At 35.5% G+C, this 27,560-nt stretch overlaps 1 protein-coding gene across 1 annotated transcript in view; it reads left to right on the top strand.

The window, feature by feature from the left end:
* LOC105838351 (lachesin) overlaps positions 1 to 27,560 on the top strand; it is a 159,969-nt gene that overhangs the window by 22,018 nt on the left and 110,391 nt on the right. The window contains exon 2 of the mRNA XM_036285879.1: positions 26,771 to 26,880. Coding sequence (XP_036141772.1) covers positions 26,771 to 26,880 — 110 coding nt within the window. The remainder of the gene's footprint in view (positions 1 to 26,770; positions 26,881 to 27,560) is intronic.

Here is a 27,560-nt window from a genome sequence, read left to right as displayed (position 1 = left end):
AGTTAATACAATTCAGTACAAAATGATTGATACTAAATAGCTTTTTTATCATGTTAATTTACGTGATTACAGATCTGTAAATTGTATATCACGGAATAAGGCATGATTACATAAGAAAGAAAATAAAGGAACGAACGAAGAGTGAAAATCAAGGAAGAAAGAAGGCGAGAATGAGATTAATTGAGTCAGCAGACTCGCTTAAAAAAAAATTAATGTACACCAAATTATAAAACAACTCGACTACAAGGAGGGTGAATACAATTCTGTTGAACAATCGGCCTAAGACATATAGGACATATAGGAAAGGCTTTAATCCTTTACGCAATTGTAATACAAGGATTTAAATATCTAGCATTATAACAACATGAAATGCACAATCTAGCGATCGTACACGGGATATCCAAATCCAAATCTAACGCGCAATCTGCCCGTTATTATCGAAATTACTACATTCGGCGGTATCGTAAGCTCGCCAACTTGGCGAGTAAACCCCGAATGGAGAGACGATACGACACGCGATGATAAACGGGCGATTAAAAGTGACCGCCGCGCCGTTGTCTCTGCGGAGTCGTCGCGTGGCTTTATTGCGGAGAATCCGTACGTACAATGTTATCCCGCGAGAAAAAAAGCAGGAGATAGTGTTGCCAGAACTACTTGCGGTTGTATAAAAACGGATACAATACGCCGCGATATATCATAATTTTTTTTAAGTTCGCGCGCGGAGATCTACAGCCGCAGCTTTTCAAAACGATATATAACTCGTTCTCTCTAATAATCTTGCAAAAGTCCACATTATATATATTTCTCATTTTTGTAATATATCTCGATAAAAATACATAAATGTTATGAAAGATATTTTGATCCTTAAACCTATATATACATACTTCTTAATGGCATCAAATTATAAAGTTTAATTCCATACCTTTATTTTAACTATGCACTAGAAAAGTATAAAATTATTTTATTTTTATAAAGAAAAGAGAATTAGAATTTCACACAAGTAACTGTAAATAACAGAATATTTTTTAGTTTCAGTTACTCGACCGTGAAAAAATTTTTTGCGATTTTATATGCAAAGATAAATAATTATTTGTCAAGCATTAATCACGAGATTTATGAAGTGTAAGTGACATTAGAGAAAATCAACGATTTTTGACCGTACTTTCGCGCATATTTTAAAGGATCGTAATTGCAACTATGTCTGCAACTGCCAACGAAGCATCTCTAATTCGCTGAAAGAAACAGTCAGCAGCAGCAGCAGCAGCAGCAAAACAGCAGCAATATAGTAGCAGCAGCAACAGCGGCGGCAGCAATAGCAGTCGAGAGATGACATCGAAAAGGAAACTCAACGCCGGATGTACGGTCATTACCCGGACAATACCGCATTAATGGTTTAAATCGAATTTAACGGCCTACGAAGCCGATCCCCCTACCATTTCTCCCTTCATCTACTCCGTCTCTGGCTACCCTCCGTACGAACCTTCGGTCCGGACACCCCTCACACTGATGCACGACCAACACGTTGGTAACGATACCACGGAGAATTTGATTGCTTTACGGGTTACCCGTGATTAGGTAATCTGCCTGTCTCATCCGGTACCTCCCTTTTCTCTCTCTCTCTCTCTCTCTCTCTCTCTCTCTCTTCGCCTCCGACGTATATGAGGGTAGAAGCGGAAGCGGAAGGCAAAAGGGTATTTCCGCGGATTTAGCAGAACGATCGTACACAAGAATTTATATCTCTTGATTTTTATCGGTATTGTCAACTTATTATTACTAACTACAAAACACTATCGACAGAGATCTAAGAATTTGTAAATTACGCGAAATTGAAGCATAAGTGTCTGATAGTGTCAATTAAATCACTTATTGTTTTTGACAGTGCGGTAGGAATAATTCTTGTATTATTACAGTTAGTAAATTCTGAAAGCTTTGAATCTATTTTGACAATTTTTTTAATTTCTTAAAGTTCCTTCTTTGATTTGCGTTTTTTAAATTGTATAATCGAATGAAGTAAATAATATCAATGTAAAACAGCAATACAACAAGAAACCAAAACAATAAACGAAATAAGTTAAATTTACATTCACAAACACGACAGATAGTTTGATCAAGCAGATTATGAGCGAAATTGTCGATAGATTGATGGATTTAACGCAACATAGATCGCTTTCCCTAAACTTTTTCTTTTTAATCTTCAAAAATTTATTAATATTTTATTAAAAAGAAAATTAATAAAGTTTTGGTCTATTACGTCAAGTTCTTTTACGAAATATTACGCACTTGATTCACAATCAGATGGCAAAGCCGAGAGATATCGATAACTTTGCCGGCTTTACCATTTTGATGTATCCCTTTCGCAAATAATCGATCGAACAAACATATATGTCTTCGCCATTTTTTTTAAAAGTTAAAGGGTCGACCAGACATAACATCTCTCTCGCATGTCTATACATGCACGCATATGCATACGCACACGCGAGCACGTCCACTCAGCTATAACTGCGCAATACACTTATGCATAAACACGCGATACATGTATATATGCACCGTATGGAACGTATCATGTACTTGAGAGCTTGATATTACCCCCGTACCGAGGGACAGCAATGCATACTGAATAGCCATTACCCTTTTCCCTATTACACGGTCACCTGGCGTGTATAGAATATGAGATTCACGAGTAATAACGAATCTATCACTCGGTCACTGTAAACGAGTAATCTTTGAACCGAACGATATTCCATTTCGGGACGTCCTACGTTATGTATCTGATAAACAGGGAAACCAGGTAGACGGTAGACGGTAGACGGTCTCTTTCGGTTTTCTGCTACTTCGTCTCGTTAATCCGAATCGTTTTTTTCGCGATATTTTAATCACAAGTGTCTGTGTAGAGCATATAGAATTCAATCCCTCGTAATTAAACTGTTAAAAAGACGAGAAATATCGGATTAAGAGTGACAAAAGAACGATGAATAGTTTATACCACCGCTTCACAACTTCGGCATCGGATCAAAAATCGTGCCATCATACCATTTTTATTCTTTGCGGATCAAGCTTTTAAGTGCGAACCACCGAAATATGAACGTTCTGGTTACAACGTTGAAATAAAAACAAAGTTTCGCCGCATCGAGGGCTTACTTCGAATATTTAGAAAAAAAGGCAGCAATCTAGTTTGGCTTTAGGTATATCGCACGTACGCATCGTTTAAGAATGGAAAGAGCGAGCAATTATCGCTGCAAACGAAAATAATCGGAATTCCTCTTCCAATTCACAACTGAAAGTTTATAATTCGTTGTTAAAAAGTGTAGCGCAGCGTGATCTCGAGGGAAATCAGACGAAGCATCTGGCAATACGTTGCCTTGCAATCGCAAACGTCACATGAAACATAAACTCTATGCATCCGCGAACGGCACATACCGATAGAGAATACTAATGATCAAACGGATTTCCCACGTGCCGTTTTCGTGAGCCATACGTTCCTTTTTAAAAATTCTTAACAACAATTTTAATCGTACCTTGATCAAATACGAAAGTATAGATTGAAACACAATGTAATATCATTATCTCTTTGGTTGCGAGATCGAAAGCTTTGCGTTAGCGCTTTTATTTTGACCGTATGTGATCATAATTGTTTCGCCCGTTGTGCATTTAGAGACACACTTTGTTCTTTTTATTAAAAACTTTGTATTTTTATTAAATTTTATTCCCCCGTTTAAGAAGACATGCGATATTCGTTTCTCTATCGGGTACTTTGAAAAAGGCAAATCAGGAACACACAAATCCGACATGATCGACTATTTGGCCGTTAAGCACATCGTGGAGTCGTCTAAGTGCCCTAAAATGTCGCCGGAAGGCACGTAACGTCGTTTATATAACTCGGACCTTGGTGTTCACCGGGATAGAATTTAATAAAAGCCCGCGGGGCATCTTTACGCCCTCGTAACAAGCGCGCTCGTAAACCAAAGAAAATGCCGAACTCTTTTATATCTGATGTAATTCTTTTCCTGCCGTCTCGAATGCATACATGCGGTCAAAAACCGATAATTATAATGGTAAAACTTGATTGATTTGACTGCAAGAGAAGTTTTAAGATCTAAACCAACGGAATATTACTTTCAATGCACTGTTATTTAGTACATTGATATGTTGCATATATCAATGCACTGAATATGTTTATAAGTTTTCTTTTCTTAAAGCTTTTTATTGAGAAATGATCCGCAAAGAAAAAAAATGATATGATGGCACGATTTTCGACCCGATGCTGAAGTTGTGAAAAATATAAAATTATTTAAAAAATAAAATCATTAAACTGAATCGTGTGTACGTATTATATTTGAGAATTTTCAATAAATTTTAATGCGACTAAAAAATAGAGTTTTTAATCCTCTTTTTGAATTTACTAGAATCTTCAGAATATTATAAATTTTAAACACATGTTAATAATTCTCCCAATTTTAATAACGTAAGCGAAAATCCTTGCATAAAGCGTCATTCACGAACGATAAACTTGCGAATCGGGAGAGTACACAAAAACCAAACTGCTACGCAAACGTGTCATGTCGACAATCTTAATATCGAGTACATATACATATATATACCTATACAAATACGTGGATTGTCCACACATGAAATTATATAATTCACGCACTCAACAAAGAATAATTATAATAGTAAGACTTTGAGTAGAATCAAAACGAATGTGCAAACAGTAGGAAACTATTCGACAATATATCCTTGTACTGTTGTAAATCTCATCATCTGAATATCAAGTACGGTACATACACGTAGATATGTATATTGGCAAGATCGCGGATGTGTAAGAGGACGTCGGGGAATGCTAATAATATTTGCATTTTATGAGAATTCTAGCATGTTGAGCCCGAGCACAAAAGTGTCGCCGATATTTCTGCATACGCGTACGTATCGACATTATTCCAGATTTCATTGTTGAATCGTACATCATATATACCAAACAATGTTGCAAATAATTTTTTCAATATTTCCGCTGTCAGACATTTTCGCCTTTTATTTTTGTTAAGAACTTTGATAAAATAAAATCATGAAAATGATATTATCGCTTTTCCAGAGCTTTCACAGAATGTCATCCATATAAATTTTAATTATTATAATTATTATAAGAGATTATCGTCAAAATTTATTTTCATATTAACATATGCTTTTCTCTATTGCAAATTATCCATCTTTTCGTGTAACTTATTGTTCTCTTCCTAACAGGATTTCAATTTTGTTCTAACGTAATTCCGAACTGAAGATTTTCCAACGTGTACCGATAGTCGACGCTGAAATTGAATTTATCGAACATTCTCGCTGTTTACACGTGAAAACGATCTTTTATTCGCTCTTACGATAATTAAAGGTAAATTCTGGTGGTCGAGTCGTGTTGGCATGCACGCGTATGAGTGCTTGTACGCTCGGTTAGACGGTATGTAGCAACGTTGTTTGGAGAGCTTCTTACAAATTAGCCGTGAATATTCATGTGAGGAAGGTAGGGTAAAACCGCAGAGCACGTACTATCTTCGTGGAAAACATTTCGAGGGGATATTTCCACCCTGTCGAGGAACAAAACTAAGAGAAGGTGTTGTCGGGGCTACCCAGGTTTGTCTGTAACTACTTGCTGAAGATACACGTAGATCGCGCAGCCTTCTTTCGCGCGCGGTGCGGATAAACAAATATACTTTTATGGATGTTTCAATGTATACGTAACTTTATTCGGGAAATGAAATTGATATACCGCACGAGTTTGAATTTCGATATTACGGACCATAATATATCGATAACAAAAAATTCTTCACATCTTCAGCATCATAAATGCGAACGTATAAAGATCGTATCGTATAGATACAATCAGTTTGTTTTATAAAAATACACTATGTACATGCAATAATTATATTAGTATATGTCAATATTACTGACTTTATATCCATTTTAGTGAAAAGAACATACTTTTGTTAAAGTATTCAACAATTTAAATGGCTATAGATCTGTACATAATTTTGTTAAATTATTAAAATAATTATGTAAAACGCTCAAGTGTTGAATACTAAAGTACCAAAATTCTTAACAGCATTGCTCATTATGCTGAAACAATTTTCATAATTATTTTGATGATTTAATCGAACGACAGTTCAGTATCGGTTATAATATTGTTGTAACGACAATGTAAACCAAACTGTTATTAATAGTTAGAGAATAGGCCTACAAGTCCCATCTTGTTCCCACAGTCATCTTGACAGGCCCAACAACATGTTCGGAAACCTTATTCGAAACATATTTTGAAGATAAAGATTTTAAGATGAAGGTTTGAAGAAGGCGTTATTAAGAATATCAAGAGATGACTACGAGAACAAGATAAGTCCTGCCACATAATTGGCATACATTCCTTCATTCTACAATGGCACAAGGCTATAAAATGAACGGAAAATTTGCAAAAATATATATGTAGCTGAAACATGTCTCTTTGAACTGAGTGTAAATTTCACTTATGTTGAATAAACAGTTTTCGATAAAAAAAATATAGAGAAACTACTTTTCAAACAATCTTTGTACATATATTATAGCTAAATTTTTAAATACTTCAGCAAAATTATTCTCTTTGTATACAATTTCCACGTTATTTAAAATAAAAGTTTTATTTTTAATATGTATGATATGTATACATATAATAATTGTGCGATATGTGTGTATATTATTAGCAATTGCGTCTCATATAATTATTTATACTACTATTGTATAACCGACGCGAAAAACCTTATGATTGTCAAGGATCTGTAACTTCGCGAAGTTAGTACTTTTTTTTTTTTTTTCGTATAAGGATTGCAGAACTCTTTTTTTATTTTTTTAAGAACTCGAGAACTACGAAAAGTGCTACTAGAACTCTAATTATTTTTTTTATATTAACAGAATGTCGTGCCAGCTTCACAAATCCGACTGTCGATTGCTACGTTAAAATGTGGCTGATGGTATAATTGATGCTTTGACGCGGATATAAGCACTCAGGCAAGAGGGTTCTTATGAAGTCTAGAGGACTGCGATCTAGACGAGAGAACCAGGCCAACGAGCGTAGTAAAGCATTACTTACGGGGAATGTGGTTTCACGCATCGTACACCATCGTGGGCGACAGGGGAGAATACAGGGATGGGAATGGAATTTACTTCAATTTGCAAAAACTCTCACCGTAAGGGCGTAATACTAGCTTATTATCCTCGTAAAGCTGTCACGTCCTACGCCATACTGGAAATCGGGACAGATTGTGGTAGCTACGGCAGACTAGTTTTCTTATATAATTTCATGCCATACTGTGAGAACGGTGCTTATTTAGTGACTGAGGTTATAACACCTTAGAGTGAAAAAAAAAAACTTTCAAGTCTAAAATTTCTAAGAAAGCAGTCCGCGATAATAATCACAAAATTCAGGAGATGTCAAAGTAAAATACTTAAAATTGTCAAGTATTTAACGTAAAGAATTATAATGGTGTGTGATGTACTTTTTATAATATCTACAGGGCGTAATACGTTGAAATAACTTTTCTTTCGTTTACAAAAGTTGATTTTTTCGATATATGATTCAGACACTGCAAACGTTAAAAAAATTATGTCATTGTTAAAATAAATCATGTACCTTCGGACTAACTTAAAAATGCTGAAAAATAAAATATTATGTTCACTCTTACATTCCAAGAAATTTAATTTTATAACGCAGTGATTTAATATATCAAATGTATGTTTTAAAAAATTTATTCGTATGTTATCAAAACTTTTTGAACAATTTTGATCTGTCATATCTTGTAACAAACTTGATGCATATTATGTACGTAATAAAGTCATATTAAAAATAAAGAGCCAAATTATTACATTTCAGTGTTGTTTAATGATAATTTGGTACGTTATCAAAAATAAGCCGGTGTTTTGTGTGTGTGTGTGTGTGTGTGTGTGTGTGTGTTAATTTAGGAGAATTTATAATAATTTTGACAAGAGAGATACTTTAAATTCTCTGGAAATATCTCAGAACACATTATTAAAATTGCATTAAAATACCGGAATTGTGTTTTAAATTTGGTATGGCTGGAATGCTTGTGCCAATGTATCGTTTATTGCTCAATATAATTTATGTATGTTACGCGAGATAATTTAGGAAGTAACTCGGGCGTAATACAAGATAATTTGGGCGCAGTACGCGATAATACGCGAATTAAAATAATAATCAAAAATATTTGAGGATAAAGTTTAACTTTCATGGAGTGATGGAATGAGAGATGTAATATTTTTACTAGTTTATTTTGAACAATAATCTCGTAAATAATGTATGTTGTTATTTTATCGTGGTTGAAGATCTCTCATTAGACTTTTGTAAGCTTTGAATAATGAGGGATACGTGTTTGTTGGTGATATATAGGTACCGACGTTATGAGTTTGGTAAACTATTGCTAAATTGCATAAGTAACTAGACATATCTTTGTACACACACACACACAAAGCTATTCTAGATATATTTTTCTTATCACAAATATACTTTGAAAACGGTGTGTGTGTGTGTGTGTGTGTGTGTGTGTGTGTGTGTGTGTGTGTGTGTGTGTGTGTGTGTGTGTGTTTGGAATAGCATTAGAAAGCAAATAGTTACATTAAAAACTTTCCATGTCTCCTATTTATCAATGTTTTATGTCATATATTAATAATGTAAAATTATTTATCACAAAAAAACAATTCATAAGTAATTTAAATAAAAAATAAAGATAAAAAATCACTTAACAAAACATCTAAAGAGAGGAAGAAAAAAGAAAAAGAGAAAGAGAGGGGCACTGGGTGCACAGCGTGTCGTTTTTCATTTTGCCCATTGTTCGCCACACAATTCAGGAGCCTATTATGGTTGTTATTCTTTCGGTCCTCGACAGCTTCGCTCGCGGTGTATATGTGTCGCGACAGACAACCGTACTGACATTTGTGCACCGATACGTTATTGCGTTTCGTTGCGGTGCAACAAGCGGTGCAATATACTGTCCAATGTCGCTTCTCTCCCGGATCTGCAAATCCCGCGCGCCGAAATCTATTCGTGTTTATTTACGTTCTCCTTCTATTTTGCGATTTTCACACTAACACTAATCCTTTCTTCTATGCCCGTTATCGATGCTTGTCGTCATGAATTGCGGTCAATTAACGATAGCGACCGAATAAAATACATCGATAAGCTTTACTCGCGCAAATTTTTCTCAATGAGTAATTACGCTCCAAAAGCTGAATCCGCGGTAAACGTAGATTTAACTTTGATAGATAAAAGTTAGAAATTTTCGAATTTATTTTTAACACCACATCCAAATCGAATGTCTAACAGTTTAACTATCGTATCGTAATTATAAAAATTAATCGAAAAGAATATTAAGTAGGTATATAAGTTTTATAATTTTAATTCTATAATTATATAATTAAAGCGTTGTAAACGTAACAATAAAATTTGTATATTATTACATGTGTCGTTCAAACGTAACTCAATTCAACATAAGTCTCGATAATTTCCTTTTGAGAAAGAGTAAGTCGTCAAAGCTTTATATTAAAGTAGTTAAAAGCGTTAAAGAAAAAGAGAGGAAAGAATCTCGCGCCACCATCACTCGTAACTTGTTCCCTCCGATTTCACTCCTCATCCTCTGCATTCTGGTTCTCGTCGATTCAACTGGATGTTTCGTACACTCACCCATCGGCTACGACAAGCATGTTGTATCGGTGTATAAGCGTCCGTCCATTCCTCCATAGTATACGCGGGGAGGGGAACTCGGAATGGGTGAGATTTACGAGCTATGCGGGAACCGATGTGCACACAGTTACGCACACGAAACTCACGAACGACGACGCGCGCGCGACCGTAGGCACTCGCGCTTTTTCTATAGTTCAGTGATTAAACAGTTTAATATCACAAATACCGGCCAGGACAATGCCACGTGGTGTGAGGTGCCGCGTACAGCAACCCCTCGCAGACGGGCGAACCTTTATTGTCCTGATTCGTGCACTGTTGTCCCATCACTTAGCGTCACGAAACTTCCGAATTTAAAGACGTCTTTTTTCCTACGCGATAACGTGCGCCAATATTTATTACTTAATACTATCTTTTCCATTTCTATTGCACAAAAATTGTGAAGAATATGAAATTAAATCGAAAGTAAATGATTTAAATTAACGTATGTTAAGTACAAACAGACAGAGGTAAATATTAATTCGTTTGGTATATTGAATTTTATAGTAAGATATACAAGAGTTTTTATAATAAAATATAAACATTGTATAAATACGCTTAGTTACGCGGTTACATAAATTAAAATCCCTGGATATCATATAAATTTAACACTACATTTGTAGTTCTCTTGTGTTTATCATAAAACAAGCATAAGCTCTCTCACGACAATACGCATAAAGTTAAATGGTTGGAAATTGCATCGTCAATCGCGGTATAGCTTCGAATCGAACTTAGGGTAACTACGATACGCGAATGATTACTGAAACGAAAACGAGCGAAAAGAAAAAGAGCGAAAGGAAAAATAGAGAAAGAAAAAAGGAAAGAGATAAAACTAGTGACCACCTCCAATCAGCCACTATTGCCGGCGAATCGATTTTCGTAATGAATTGTGGCCCGGTAACTCCTACCGTCGAACCAATATTGCTTCTTCAGGTTTACAAGTTCCTTCTTTGGCCCCAACCCTAAAACCTAAAACACGATCGCCTCTAGTCCACGATTAAAGCCGTAATACCTTCACGTCGAAATGTTTTTTCAGCGAGGAATTTTTGCTCCGTCGAGATTTTCGGAGGCGTGTTTTAATAGTGTTCCGAAAATTGAAGTATGTATGTGTAAAAGCTCGGTTATCAACGCGGCACAACTACATGACTGTTGTTTTCCAAATAAAAAAGATGTGTTTGTTTAAAAAAAAAAAACAAAGATTGGATCTGAAAAAATTGGCATATTGTACGCAATGCGTTTGATTTTACTCATAAATGAAATGAATCTTGTAATATACAGAAAGATTCTGTTTTATCCTGAACAACCCCCTCAGCCTCAAAGGGAATATATTTTTATTATAAACATTTTCTTATTTCTATTTATGTTTTGATTTAAAATAATCTCCCTCTAATAAACTTGTGCATTTTATATTTATATGAACTAGTCTATTTGGAGTACTTAATTTGATTAAGCTTAACTGGCCAGCGATGCGCCCGGGTGACTGAAAATGCAGTGGTGTTCTTTACGCAAGGCGATGAGTCATGCGTCAAACGCGAACCCTCCTGAGTGGAATTCCTGAAATATGCGAAATATCCGTGGAACGGCACGTTTATAATGTGTTCCGCCAGCCAGCTTGGCGAGTTTTCGCGTCGTGATTTAAGTGCGATTTTCTTGGAAAAATCTTGCTCAGCGAATGATGAAAAATCTACACGCTTCCGCCGAAAGATATAATTATCGAAAATCTCGTGTTTTTTATTTATCGAAGCTCGTCTGTCGTTTAAAACCACCCTGACGTCTTATCCGAACATTCTAATTCGTTTTAAATCCGCTTTTAAGATGGTACTCTATTTGAATAACACAAATACAATTTTTATTATCTCATACATCTCATACATTGGGAAACACGTTGAGACAGAAGATGAAAATCATTTATTTAAAGTTAATGTGCGCGAAAGAAGCATAGATATTGTTTTAGACACACATCTTACGCTACTTCTTGACAATTATTCGAGAAACTGAACCTGATCGTTCTTCACGCTTTCGTAATTAACTTTATTATCCGATCTGTTCCGTATGGTACAGTACAATTCGAACGCATATGAAACAATTGGATTCGCGGTTTCTAAATCAGTTTTCGTATGCATCTACGCGGGTAGATTTCGCCTAAGTCGAGGCTTGGTCGATTGTCACTCGCGGTCTATCGGTGTGCGATGGAACACACGTTTCGGATGACGGCACGAAAGGGCGAAAGCAAGGGATAGAAGAGTAGCGGCGCGACGCGGCATGCGCGAGTGCCAGTTGCGAGGTTGGGCGAGTGCGGGCGCTCCGTGTGACCACTAGATTAGTTTTGTTCGAGGCAATTTGAATTTAGATTAGTTGTCGCAAATTGCCGTAGCCGATCGCCACGCGCGACTATAACGCGTTCCCCGCCGCCGTTATTTCTCTGGCGCGGTCATTTCGCGTTGGCGCGTACCCGCGTCATTCGTTTTAGATAACTAAACAACTCAAATTCCAGAATCGCGTGACGGTTGTTTGCAAGTTGTGCAAACTCCACGTACATATAATTTCTGATCATTGAAGGATTAGAAAATATGCAGGTAAATCAAATCTTCCGCAATAGAGACTATTCTAACCATAACAAAAAAAAAAAAAAAAAAAAAATTAGTTTTAATCTTATTGAATTTACACAGTGATAAGTGTATAGTTTATTAATTTATTCGACGTTTGTATCAGAATTGATTTCATATTAATTGTAATATAAAATAAAAACTGTCACAAACTTGAAAAAATAATAATACAAAAAATAATATTCACTGCTAAAATACATCTCATGTAGAAGTTTTTTCAAAAATTTAGTATTAGACTCAAATTACAGATGCATGGCCGAATTTCGTGATAAATGAAAAATCAGTTTTCTTAAAAGCAAATGTATTTTCTGTAATATATACGGATAATATCGTTGTTATACTTGAATAAACGGCAAGGAGTGCAATCTTCAGTTGTTCTGCTATCGACGTTTACATTTGCGAGAAATATATCTTAACCTTTTTCTTACGAAAGACGCGAGTGGTCAAATGGATTTACTTCAGTGATCCGTATTATTTACTGAGACACTGCGATAATAGATTGAAGAAACTTCGCATGGGTACTTTTGATATTAAGATAATAGCGATAAAATGATATTTTCAAGATTATATCCAGTGTAAAATGTCGTCTAATCATTTCAGGAGAAGCTATAGTTAAAAGAAATGAATGTGTGCTTAATATAATTTTTATATGCACATATGTAACTATTATAGATATATATATATAGATATATAAATTTATTTGAATGCAAATATATATATATATATATATATAAACTTTCCATTAATTCTCGAAATATTTCGATAAAGTACATTTCGAGCCGTGAGCGACATCAAGTGAATATAGCATTGCATAGCGTACGATTAATCATGGAAACTGTCATTTTATGTAATAGTCGACACACGACACAGTAACGATTAGATTATCGCTCGGTCGATCGGTCGCTATCATTAAACACGTCCCATCTTTGTCCATCGAAAGTGATGAACATCATCCTAGCCGTTTCGCTCTTTACGCCTGAAATAATAGCGCGTATCAGCTCCAAGTGTTGTATTGCTTTTCGAATTTTCGTGATTTGGCTCGCGGGCCCGACTCGTTTGTATCGACGATATGTGCGGTTAACCACATTCGGTATTTTCCGCAATTGGGTGATATTGGACGGATAGATGGACATACTGCTGAATTCGCAGGAGAAACGAAAAAAATGTGTAGCGCAAACTTCGACGACGGCAACGAGGGGAAACGCGAACCACGACGCGTCATTTTCATGGAATATTTGTACCACTCGTCTAGATGCAATTTCGAATAATCGCTGAAAACTGTCGTGTTACATTCCACGTTTTATTTCGTATTTTCTCGTCGCGGCTGGACTCGTCGAGTACTTTTATTTTTTACGTTCCGTTGCAATATCAATTGCGCGATTTAATTTATTATCTATTCGATCTATTTACATTCACATGTTATATCGATATGCGATACCTGGCTAATATGGTATAAGCACTTGTTATCTATCTAAATAACTTAGCTACTTTTATTGTTTATTTTGTGTTATTTAGTTTTTCTTATTCATTTTAGAAGTGTTTTAAAAGTGTTTGTGAGAGTCTTTTTTATCAAAACCTTCAGCTAATTTAATATTACAAAAGTGTGTCTCCGAAACAAGTAAAATATATGTCTCTTTTACATGCACCTCTTACAAGTTACCTAGTGTAACAGCAAGTACACTTAATGACGTGTCATCAAAGCAGCGATATTTACGAAAAGTAAATTTATAGTAAAAAGTAATATAATATAAATTTTGTGTGTGTGTGTGTGTGTGTGTGTGTGTGTGTACAGATTCAAATTTTTAATTATTCTTTAAATAAATATTATCCCGAAATATTAAAAAAATAGTGACAGTTCTCGATATTTTCGATTAGACTGACGTGTTACAAGATGCATCTCTCTTCACCACCTGATATATAAAAATATCAGCAGAATAAGAAAATCCCCTATTTTGTACTTTTGTAGAATTGACCCAATCTACGTCTGAATATTCTTCTATGTGTATATATTTCATATATTTCTGTGTATCTGAGTATTCGCCTCACATTGTTTCTTCGCTCTGTGGATAAGTGTTGCTCAGAACTTAAATTCGATGTAGTGAAAAGATAAGGAAAATAGGGAAAAAGAATTCGTAATTGCGCTTTGAATGTGCAGGTTGTTAAATACATCATTAAGAAATGTAATGGGATATGAGCAATTTCTTCAAATACTTTCCACTAATCATATATTAAAATTTAAAAAAAGATAAGTAGGGTTATAAATTTTTGTGTGAAAATTTCAAATACATTTTTTATTTACTCCTTTATTCGAAAAAATGTGTACTATCCATTATAAATTCCAATTGTCATTATCTGATGAGTTTATTATTATTTTTAATTGAAGACAGAATGTGCGTAAAAAGAACAATGAATAAAGCAACATTTCCTCAAGACTCTTAAGACAGATTCATCCTGGATCACTCTTCTTTTGAATATCCTATCCTGACTATACTTCCGTCTGTCTGCTAACAGGATCCTACCGTCATCTTCCATGCGTGCCGCAGGCAGAAATCTTTTTTCTTTCATATGCTGCGTGGTCGGAATTTATGCGAGCGGCATGCACTGGGATCCAGGACGTCCGTCGTACGGACAGAAATGAATAGAGCGCGGCTGGCTGCCGGGTACTTTACAAATATGTGACCAGAAAACATGCCGAGGGCTCAACCTTCTCTATACCGACTTCCGCTCTGTTGCTCCCTCTTCCATTTTCGAACGTTTTCGGTTTTGCGATTTTTTGCACCTTTATCTGATACGGATTGACGATTTTTAAAATGGAGGGCAGAAACGACATATACACACACAACAAACAATATGCGAGCGATACTAAATAATGTGCAATCGCACAACTGATGTAAAAACTGATGATATAATGAAAAATTCTGTTCTTTCACATTTACTCAGACACACACACACACACACACACACCAATATCAATAACATAGAGTCTTGCAAATATAGAAAAAATCAGAATCAGGCACGCCCAGTTTTTACTTCACTGTCTGTTATCATTGGTGACAAATTTCCATTTTTCAATAATTTTAAATAATTTTTAAATAAATTTTTATAGAATTTTTCTAAGTCTTTTTTTTAATAGATTTGGCTAATTGTATTAATCTCGTACTCATTTTTTAATGCGTTTATGTACTTGGCGTATCTTTATTTTGTAAAACCTTTGTAAGGTTTTTAATATTTGCCAACTCTATTATTTTTTAACTTGTCAATAATTAATTTCGCTAAAAAAAAATTGTATTCATATAGATATATGTATACATAGTACTTCTAAATATTACAGCTAATTTTTTCGACGAGAGAATGGTATTATCACAGAATAATGTATTATCAATAATATATGAAAATCTGAGGGTTAAGACTAAATTTTGTAGTATGTCGGTTTTGCGGATTTCGACTTTTTCACGGATCTGCCACATAAATCAGCATGCGCCATAAAGATCCTACGCACATAGTCATAAAATTCTCGACAGGCAGTTACGACGATGATCTTTCTTCCCCTTTCCGTGCAGAAGTGCGGAAAAGGGAGAAACATTATTCTTGCACGTATATCATTGTTTCAGTCAATACCGATGAATTCGTTATCAGAGTTTACAAAATATATCGAAAAATTTCTTATTGCGCTTTGGCGTCTCGATGAAAGCGAGCGAAATTTCGCGAAACGCGTTGAAGAGTGTCGTCCTAGAGAGGTTGCAGGGGATAATAACCTTCGCGGCTATAAAGGCGCGCAGGAAATTAAAATCGGTTAACTGCTGCGACGAGGGAGCGTAGACGAATGCACAGCAACCTATTGGATGTCGTACTATACAATTCAGATTGACACGCGGCAATACCGTCCATTAAGCTCTCTCTACGACCGTTTTCCGGCTTTATGTACAGCGGATTGCATTCTTTTAGTCGTTATTTGTACAAGTGGAAAATATGATGTTACAGTAATTAAGAAGAGATTAATTTTCGACGCTAAAATCTGCTGATGCCAGTGCACATAATCGCGTAAATCGATTGTATAAACTCGTAAACGAATAAATTTGCATTATACGTTCCGGAAGAACGGAAAAGTTCAAATGCACAGTGAAAATACAATCGCAAATTACTCTCAATGAAATATCGAGCGCCCCATTAATCGGCGTAGCTGTCCCCGTCTAAATTTCACATCCGGTTGCGTTCTCTTGAAGTGAACACAGATAGTTTCGCGTCAAACAAGATCGCGCGTTGACGGGAAATTTAGTGTTACAGAATCGTATTTCGATTACAATCTTTGGGAAAGGAGGGTTAAAACACTGACTATGTATTCCCGCAACGCGAAGCGTTAGACTTCGGCACGAGATTCGTCACGCGACGCGAGACAAAAGGTGGAAATCGCATTTGAGGACGAAGTCGGAAAGGAAGACGAGCCTTTATGGCGAGAGCACGCGGGCGAGGGCGACGGCAGGCAAAAGGCGAGTTGCATAGTACGTAAATCCGATATTCTCACTGCGCGTCTTACCTCACTCTCTTCGCGGGAGCGCTGAATATCCGTCACACGATACGTGAGTCTCGAGAGGATTTACTTTACTGCAGATTGATGCATGAAAGAATATTATTTTACCGGCGTTGAAAGCAATGCTGGGTTATAGCGAGCGATAGCAGTTTGGGAAAACTGTTTAGCGCTTCCAAAACGACGCGACGCGACGCGACGCGACGCGCTTCCTACAGGATGCCCCGATACATTTTTTTCTTTTTCTTCTTTTTTCCAAACGATCTAATTCTCCTCGGAACTTTATTCTTTATTCTTTCTTAACATTGCTTGCACACATTTATTTACTTTCGAGTGTGGCATTCACCTATACCTGTACCTATACATTCTAATATCGCGAGGAATTATCAGATCTCGTTTTCGGGAACGAGATGCAGTCCAACTTTCTCATTTTACATCCGCGTCCAATTATACTTTTCTCAGAGAAAACGGAACATTTCCACGTCGTTCGACCATTTAGCCGGAGTATGTACGAAGTTACGACGCCGGCAGTTCATTTAGATAAGATCTTCGTCTTTCGCCATTCGACTGCCAGACTTCTCGGGGGATAGCAGTTCCAGATTCTATCACTGGCAAAACAAATCCAGTATCTTCTCCCGGTCGGACGTTTTAATCACCTCTTTATATCGTAGAAAAAGGAAATTTTAATGGTTATGTAATAATAGACGGGCGATACGAGATTTATCTAAACGGTGCATGAATATTATGGTCGAATCTCTATACGGAGTTGAAATAACACAGAGATGTATCGATTTCTTATAAAGTTTCATTGTAATGGTATTTTCGTCGCCGGCCAGATCGGGGCTTTTTATAACTTCTTCTCATTCTCCGACATTACTTTAAGATAAAATTCTCCGACTTCCCACACCTCCCCTCTGGACGCGCAGGAACGTGGGAATTTTTCAGCATGGATTCTTCATAAGAAAAATTCCTAGAGATACCGCTACGATTCTCATTTCTCTTTCTTTTACACGTGGATAATATATATGTGTGCGACCGCTTTTTCGCCCTTCGCAAGTTTCCGAGTTGGTCCACTACACCAACTACGTCGCCATTCGCTTCTTCCTCCCCGTCCCTGTATAGAGAATGTAACGAGCATGCGGGGGAGGGCCTCACGATTGTAAAAAGCTATACGGCGCAAGGGGTGCAAGTTGGTTCTCTCATTTGAATACTTAGATTGGAAGGGTCGCGGAGGGGCTTCGGGATCGGAGTAAAGAGTGGAGGTAGATGGTATCCGTGCGCGAAGGGTGGGGAAGGCCTGGGGGCCGCTTAATCGCGTTTTCCGAGAAATTTATGAGATCTGAGCCGATAAGGTAGGGAATAAGAGCAAGTCTGAGAGACCTCGAAGAGAAAAAAAAGAGTGGCGGGAGGGAGGGAAAATAAACGGAGTTCAAGAAGGGAAAGACTGAAATCGCGCGGTTCAAATGTAACAGTTCAGTTTAATGCAAAGGTAACGTCTGTGATTCCCCAAAAAATACGACAATCCTCCACGGGACAGTTAAGAACGTTCCCGAAACGCATGCGCGAAGATTATAACGATCGACTGAAATCGATTGATAATTTATTTCTGGATATCATCGCTTTGTACTACAATAAAGAGTTATTAATAAAGTTATTAATAAAGAGTATTAATAAAAAATGTCTTTTCAAAAACTTGAAACAGACTCTAAACAGATTTTTTAATTATTATAATTGTTATAAATATACATTTGCTTACAAAAAAAAACTTCTTTAAAGAGAAGTTTAACTTAAAAAAAGGAGGAGGAGAAAGAATCGAAAGGGATCGAAAAACGGTTGAGGAACTCACTGCTGCGGAAACAGATTGCTGTCATGAAATTATTGCTCGGTTTCTAACGTATAAAAGAATCAATAAAAAAAACATCTGTTATATTTTTTAAGTTAAAAGATGTTATAAAAGATTTAATTTTTTGCTATCTAAATATGGAATTCAATTTGATATATTTTTTTGCAACTTTATTAAATTGAACCGTCATACTACTTGAATGTATTGAATGTATTAAAACAAATGTGGAAAAAGGAATAAATATTGTCTACCTCTATCACGTTACATTAACTATATTTATATATTGTATAACTTTTCTCTCTGAAAACTGTTTGAATTTTGTCAACTTTATATTTAAAAAAAAAAACCATTTTATGCTTCCATACTTTTCCAATAACATAACATTAAAACTGTGATACTTGATCAAATGTAAAATTTATCAATAAATCAACTTTATTTAATATACAGTTAACTTTTTATTTGCAACACTATAGGTGCAAGCGAAAGAAAAAAGAGATTTTATTCATTCTTATTTTGTGATTTTTTCATAATTTTTACTGCAACGAAGAAAAAGATAGAAAGAATAAGCGATGGAAAACAACACGGACAAAACGGGCAGCATCGCGACGTGAGAAAAAAAAACACGATGAAAAACGCGAAACATTTGTCGTATCCTCGCGTTTTTACGTTGATCAATGTGATCGTGGAACGGAAGATAATCCGCATTAATAGGAGGAAACGTGGCGGGCCGGTGGTGAAGTTTTTTCGCGGTATGGCGCGGCGCGGCGCAGCACCAGATAATTGTGATCGCAGTCATCGTCTACTAGCGCCACTAATCTAGGATATTTCTCTATTAAGGCCACTTAATCTTTGTAGCTGATGATGTCGGCGCGAAAGAAAGGTTTATCTGCCCTCGTTCTTGTTTTTCCATCATCAGTCTACCACCATGGCAAAGAAGTGATATCGATAGATAGGTAAGCTGGCAGCGACTTTTTTCGCTTTTCCAAAGGAAAAATCGAGAGCCTGCGGCGCCTTAAGGCGGCTGATAAGGACGACTCATTGGTCCCAGGATAGACAGACTGCTGTCATTTGTCAGGCATTCTCGCCGGAAACGATGTGTACCGTTAACTCCGCCTCCCTAAGTTTCCAATTCGATTGACCAGCTGCATCACTATTTTCGCTTTGGCTTTTTTTTCTCGAATTTATTTTTACTAACGTCTTAAATTAAATTTGTATTTTTACATTTATTTTGATATACCTCGGTATAATTTGTTAAATTAGAGATTTATCTCAAATCGATATAAAAGTTTTTTGATATTAAAAATAAGACTCTGCACAATTTTAGCAACAATTTTTGTGGCAGAGGTTAAAATTTCAAGTTTTACTTTTATAAATGAAAAGCGTATATATGTATACATATACTTTACGTATATTTAAAACTACGCTATACTACACAGTAAAAAAATGTGTGTTTTCTTGTTAAAAAATATTCTGGTTAAAACTTTTATGTTAAAATTTAACATATTTGCTTGTTACTTTAACATATTGCCGTTGTGTTAATTCAAGTAAAGTGTTAAATTATTATATATAGAATAACTGAAAAAAAGTGTAAAAGTAACACAATGTGCACGTACTTTTAATTTTACACAATAAATATGTTCCTTATTATTAGTGACAGAATTTATTTGTTAAAATTGACAGAAAAAAAATGTTAAATATACTCTATAATTTAACAAGGACCATTTCATTTTTGAGGACTTTACTATATACCCCGAAATGGCGCATTTCTCGTGAAAAAGATTCACCTACTAGAAGAATAAAAGCTGTTCTCGGACAAGAACAGAAAACTAAGTACGATTAGATTCACATATATTATATTATAATATTGGACTGATTCCAATAATGTATACACATAAAAATTTATCGATGATCCTGGAACAATCTATATATGCAATTATAAAAAGTTTTTTCAGCATTTCTAGAATAATTATTATTATTTAACGTATATAATATGTTAAATTAATATACATATATAACGTGTTAAGATAATATTATGATCTTGTTAAAATAACATATTTAATATGTTATTGTTACACGTTATATATGTTACATTAACATTATTATAATGTTAAAGTAACATGTTACATGTGTTACTTTGACATAATTTTCTCATTAAATTGTTACCTAAAAATTATGTCAAATTATAAAATTTACATTCGTATGTTAAAATATAACATAATATTTATGTTGCTGTTTAACATATGCTTAATATGTTAAATTAACAGTAAAATTTCTGTGGACCGTTTTGGACATGCGATATCTGTTTAAAATTTAACACAAATTTTTTTACTATAATTCGTATAAATATTCGCGTGTATATTAATATATCTATAAAGACAATTTTTAGATACATATTTAAATAATTTGCCTCATTTATAATTTGAAGCACTGATTTTCGTAAGATAATTTTATCCTTCAATGTATTTGTCATACAAAGGTTGTATAATAAGGCAAAAAAACCGTGTTATCGCAAAGCGAGAAGCCATTCAAAATTATTTCATGGAATGAGCACTGTTAGACGTTAAGGCTGACATTAGCATTGAAAAATCTTATCTACGAAAATCTTCGTCTCGCACGTGCGCAATTCGCACGCCGAGAGTGCATTCCACGGGCGTGGTTTTTCTCGAGCCGAGCGAAAAAAGAAAAGAACGGGAGAACGAAGAAAAAAGGAGAAAAGCGGCGGGTGAAACGCATCGACAGGAAATACTCCGGTAGAATCAAGATAAACTCCGTTCCAGGGGAATGTCTGTGGACGGTGATATGTATATAAATTGTATACGAACGGTCGATGCGTAGGTGTCCCCGTGTGGGTTGCACATGTGTGCGCTCGACCGTCTTATCTCGGATTTCGTTTCGGACTTTACAGCCCCACGTAGAGGTCCTCCGCAAGAAGGAAACAGTCCTTTTTCTGGTTGCGGAATCGGCCGCGGGAACCCCATGCATTTCTGATGAACGTTCAGACCCGTAGAGCCCCGCGACGGTTTCTTATCCGTCGTGCCCTGGAATCGAGGCGATTGTGATCTCGATTTAATGAAAACCCGAGTATCCGAAAACAATCCGATCCGGATGCCATATAGCGGTGACTTTTCGCGCAGTGCGAGGCTGCAATTTTCACGATTCGATCTTCATGCACTTATCTGTATCTTTCGTACACGATATCTGCGACAGTTTAAAAAAAAACGAGCTTGCATTATTTATTTTTTACGCTTTTAAAATTTATAATTGATCAAAACTTATCGGATTTTTTACGTGATATAATCGACTGTCCAAGCCAATACAATTGGTAACTATTTTTTTCTCTCCCTCCTTTTTATTAAATTAAACTTTTATTTGAAATAACATTTGAGTTCCAAAATGTTCCATTTTACGAAAATAATGCGTTTTACATTGACAGTTATATTCGAACTATTATTCGTTTTATTAGGTCAAATCGACATTTTTTATATATCGCTATTCTTAATCTGTGAACATGCATATTTGTATTAAAATTGTTATAGTATTTCACTGAGAAAATCATGGTATAATATCATGGTATATAGCTGGTTTTTCGTATAAGGAGACAATATCAATCATCATATAATTGGCAACGATAATCATAAAGGGGTAAGGAGATAAAATTGCTATTGTAAGTAAAGTATAATAGTTATACATAACACATCAACACAAGGTCTCGTGCAAAAGATCCCCTCTACTAAATTACGTATCGTCTTTCGCGTTTAGAATAGCAATATTTCCACAACGGTATGCTCCCTACTGTCGCTGCGTCGCGCCGCGCCGGGTTGCTTTTTCGCGAAGAGCGTGGCACTACATGAAGCGGAAAATTGACATAAACTGTTGCTCCCGGCACTTCTTCACGAGACCCTTTACTCGAAGCGTCGTACACGTTGTTGCGGTAGAGTATAAGGTAGACTTTCACCTAGATGCCCTCTTATACGAGTCACCGCGAGACTCTCTCGAGATAAGTGCGGTCTTTGAGATTTACTCGACATTACCGGTACTCAAGTGAATTCCTCGATATTGTCCAGATTACCGCTTTCTATGTGTGTAAATTGAAAATTTTAACAATAAAATTGCCATTGATAGCGACACATCATCGTAAAAGATATTGAAGGATGTGTTCGTAGATAGAACTTAAATGCCATTATGAAAATTTTTACGATGCCAGCTAATATATAATAAACGGAAACTTAATGTTTTGTTTAAATCTAATTCCAAATGAATTTTGATTTGTATATTAGAAATTTGATTTATAATAAAAGTACTTCAAATTGCTACGTCCTGTAAAAGTTCAGTTCACGCAAGTGTTAAGAGTGTTAAGAGACTCTTTCTTATGCAAATTTCTTTACGCCCTTTCTTCCTTCAGTCTAAAAACCAGCCTAAATTTTTAGCCACAATATCATGCGTTGTGAGATAAGAGTATGATATAATTCTGAGAGAAAGAGAGAACAAATAATTCCATTACTCTTTTCGAAAATAATAAATCAACGTCTAATGACAAGGTCAGTCAGCAATTTTACGTGATAACGCGAATACAAAAACCTTAAGATTCCTTTTTCTTTCTTCCTCTAATATATCTTTCAAAAGAATTAATTGATTCTATTTGCTATAACTTCAATTTATGAATTTTATTTTAATAATTACATATAATGTATTAAAAGAAAAAAAATGATCTCCTCTTTTCATTACATTTTAAAGTAAATACATTGTTATTATGTATATTATATTTTTTTAGTCATACGACTCTTTGCATACGGTAAAACGAACATAATACGTAGCACGCCATTTAATTAAAATTTACGCTTAATGAAAATGCCGACCTCTTTATTTTTATTAAAAAATTAGATTACTTTTTTATTATTAAAATTCATACAAATCTATACTATTCGATCATTAATAGAAATCACATAAATATTGTTCAATTAACTTCAGTTTATTATTTAAAAAAATTATTATTATATCTCTATTATATACGTATTATTTAACAAGAAAAATAAATTTCTAAAAAATAATCTTTTTTACATTTTGATGGAAAGGTTCCGTGGAGACGTAAAACATCTTATGAATTTTTATAATAAAAAAATAATAGAAAAAAATAATAAAAGGGTCTTACGTTAGATTATATAATTAGTGGATCGAAGTGATTATTATCGAGTCGGATTTCTTAGGTGCGTGGTGCGAGTATTGAAGTGCGCTACACGTGACTGGAGACTCGCCGCAGATATTAATTAAAATTCGCACGGGCACTCGACCCGTAATGAAGAGATCTCCCGCTCTTTAATCACCTCCGCGTCACATGAAAACCACCCGACGACGTTCGTATGTGTGTGTATACGTGTGTATAACGCACGTATAAGCACGCTTTTGTGCCGCTCCGTAAGTTACTCTCCTTTAGGCTCTCGCAAACGAGAGTCCGTTCCAATTACACGTCGTGGTTAAAGTTTCCGCAAATAATACAGTGAAAGTTGCTGATCTTCTGGCTTCTTATCCCCACTGTGTTCCGCCGCGGTTGTGAGACGCTGCAAAAAATAGTCTTTCACGACGCGGTTGGCTTACGGTCGTGTCACTCGTCAGATTCATTATAGCGACGCAGCTTCATTCGAACAACGGTCGATGCCGTATCAATTATCGTACTGCGGAAGTTTCTTCCATCAAAATTATTTTCTCTGTGTAATTAAGACTTTGACAGATGACAAGACTTTGGATGGAAGGAACATGAGAACACTATTGGAGTCGATGAGAATAACGAAGCAATTCTTTTTCTATTTAAACCTGATTTTATGCTGTAATTTATTATGGAGAAACTCGCAGCAAATCAACAAAACGGTACATTACGATAGTGTTCTCATAATAAAAAATAATGATCATTTAATCTTATCATTACAAGGATTGCTTGTAATTTTATATATATTAAGTACAAGATGAGTGTACGTTGATTAGAGAAATTTTGGATTTAAAATCGCGTTACCTTCGCAAAAATCTACACAGTACTTAAAAATTACTGTTTCAAATACCATATATAAATATCGATGTCACATTTAAACTGCAGTTTAACAAGAGACTTTTGATTTTAAAGATCTCTCGCGTCCACTAGATGGTCCATTTCATGCAACGCAATTGCAGATGACGTATAGGTAGAAAGACTCGGCAGCGAATTCGTAGAATGTGGTCTCTCCACAGTCGGAAACCACATACGCGTGTCACCGCACGGCCGCCAGAATCCGTAGATAGTAAAGTCGATGGCAGCAGACCAAAGAGAATTTTCTAGCAGTGTACACTTTGGTTACTTGGCAAGTCACCTCGAATCACCCTTAAAAGTCATCTCACACACACACACACACACGCGCGCGCGCGCGCGCGTGCACTATATTTGTTCGCCTAAAATGCAGTCCCCTATAAAAAAACATCTATAAAATGACTCACACTAAAAGAATGATATACTAATTGCACTTCGAGATAAATCTAGTTCTAGCTGTTTTTTCCTTCTTTTTTCTCCATTTTACATTCTTTTCTTTAACTTAATTTTTCTTTTGCCTCTTCACTTGGTACATGTAATTTCTTAATTTTCACCGCTCTTCTGTCACAGTTTTTTTCTGTTTAATATTATAATTTTTGATCGTATTTTTGCTGTTCTATTTTTTATTTATTTCATATATTTATTTCTGGAACATATCTCTTTTTCTTTGTTCGTTTTATACTCCTTTTCCCTTATTCGCATATCGTCCATACTCGATGCAACAAGATATTGATAAAATCGGATTTAAAGTGTAAGGTAGTGTTACAGCAAAAATAACTAAAGGTACACAGACTTTGCAGATTTTTAACTGTTTCTTATTCCATTTCTTTCGCACCCATTAGCTTTTTTAAAAACAAGAATAATATCTGAAGGATGCATACCAAAAGTAAAGATCATCAATCTACTTTAGCAGATAAACATTCCGACAAAATATATAATCACAATTCGAAACATTCGAAAATGATAGCTGAAAGTCGTTGTATACATTTAATTTTGATATTAATATGTGAATAATAATAAAAACAATATCGTGTGTAAACTGGTTCTTACGATGTACCGATTATGAATTGGTGTTGTACACATGACACTTGTACGCAATTGGGAGCCTCACGCATGAAGTAACATCACGCGTTATGGAGAAATGCGATCGCGAGCGTTGGGACAGATGGGTGGGAGCTCGATCTCCATATAAGCATCTCGAAATCCTCTCGTAGATTCGATCACCGCACACACGAAGAACTTCCGCCACGTTCTCCGAGGTGGTCGGAGACTGGCGCTAGTGCGGGATACCGCGGTACGTAGAGACTTGAAAAATTGCATTTTGTATTCAATAACTAAGCTGTCACGCCGACTGGTGAGCTTCTATAACTCAAAGCGCATCCACGCAGCTACGCGTACACCGCCCCTAGATCGATCGATCCCCCTTTCCTCGAAGTAAAGCAACGTCGGGGGATGTATGGATAGTATATGCTCCCCTTGGCGCACTCGTGGAAACTCACTGACGTTGTGATTTCAAAAAATTCCGCCGTCGAACTTTGTATCAGATTTTGTCGATCGAGTTTGCCTGCCTTCTGAAGCCCGACGATGTCTGACAGATCCCGAAACTGTCTCATATTTGTCAGGTAAATTTAGCGCAAAATTTTGTTACAAGCGCGTCCGCGCGCGCGCGCATTGTAGCGTTATATACGTGCAGCTGTCTTCTTTCAATCGTATTAAAATTTCATTAAAAATTCTTTTGATATAATGGTTTATATTTATATAAACAATATACTGGTAAAACAGTACCACGGGCTTAAATATGATTTGAGCATTTATGTGTATGCATATATAGTTTTGTTTTATTACTTGTGAGATAATTTCAATTAAATGTATACATCAAGTTTAGCTAATTATCATATACTAGATTAGAAATTTTCTCACAATTTTAGTAATATAATACTTTAAATCTTAATTACTAGAAAATTATATATTATATATTAACGTATCTATTTTAATTTCCTTTCAGTTACCACCATCCCTGATCCCGAATTCGTTGACGAAATAGGAAACATTACAGTACCAGCAGGACGAAATGTCAAATTGGCGTGCAGTGTGAAAGATCTTGGATCATTCAAGGTATGTACATGAATACAATGTTATTGCGCTTTGTTACAATATCATTCGTTTATACGTAATGTGTATTTATTACTTTTACTAATTTAACTGTTTTCGCGAATTGCAATATTAATAGGAAGAACAAAATATTATTTACTCACTGAACAACTAATAAGAGTTAATAAATCAATAATATCTACGCGCGTATATATCGCGTACATATTCTACATTAATATCGAAGATTAAAAATTTAATCAGTTTTATTAAAACGAGCGGGCAGTACAGTTTTAGGATAAATATTAAACATCAATATTTTGTTCAGTCAACTTTTAATTAAAATTTTAAAGATCCGGCGTATCCTTTTACTTTCCGTTTCATAATTTTCTAAATCAATTTCCGCTAGAAAAACCAAGAATTAGCAGAAAATTATGAATACGGAATATCGTTAGATATCACGTGATTCGATGATACTGAGATACCGTGATAAATGTCATTCATCAATAAAAGACCTCATTAAATTCGAAGCGCGGGATGGTAGAGAAAAATCGGGGACGAAGAGAAATACATATCTTCGAGAATCTTGAATAATTTTCTCATCTGGCGCACTCATCTTACTCACTTGCTATCGTACGCGGAATAAATTAATAGTACCTTAGATGTATATGTCGCGTATTTACATGACATATAATATATCTTTATGG

This window comes from Monomorium pharaonis, chromosome 4 (genome assembly GCF_013373865.1).
Source record: "Monomorium pharaonis isolate MP-MQ-018 chromosome 4, ASM1337386v2, whole genome shotgun sequence".
Taxonomy (NCBI): domain Eukaryota; kingdom Metazoa; phylum Arthropoda; class Insecta; order Hymenoptera; family Formicidae; genus Monomorium; species Monomorium pharaonis.
The sequence above is the reverse complement of the archived record's forward strand: the minus strand, read 5'-3'. Positions and strand labels throughout refer to the sequence as shown.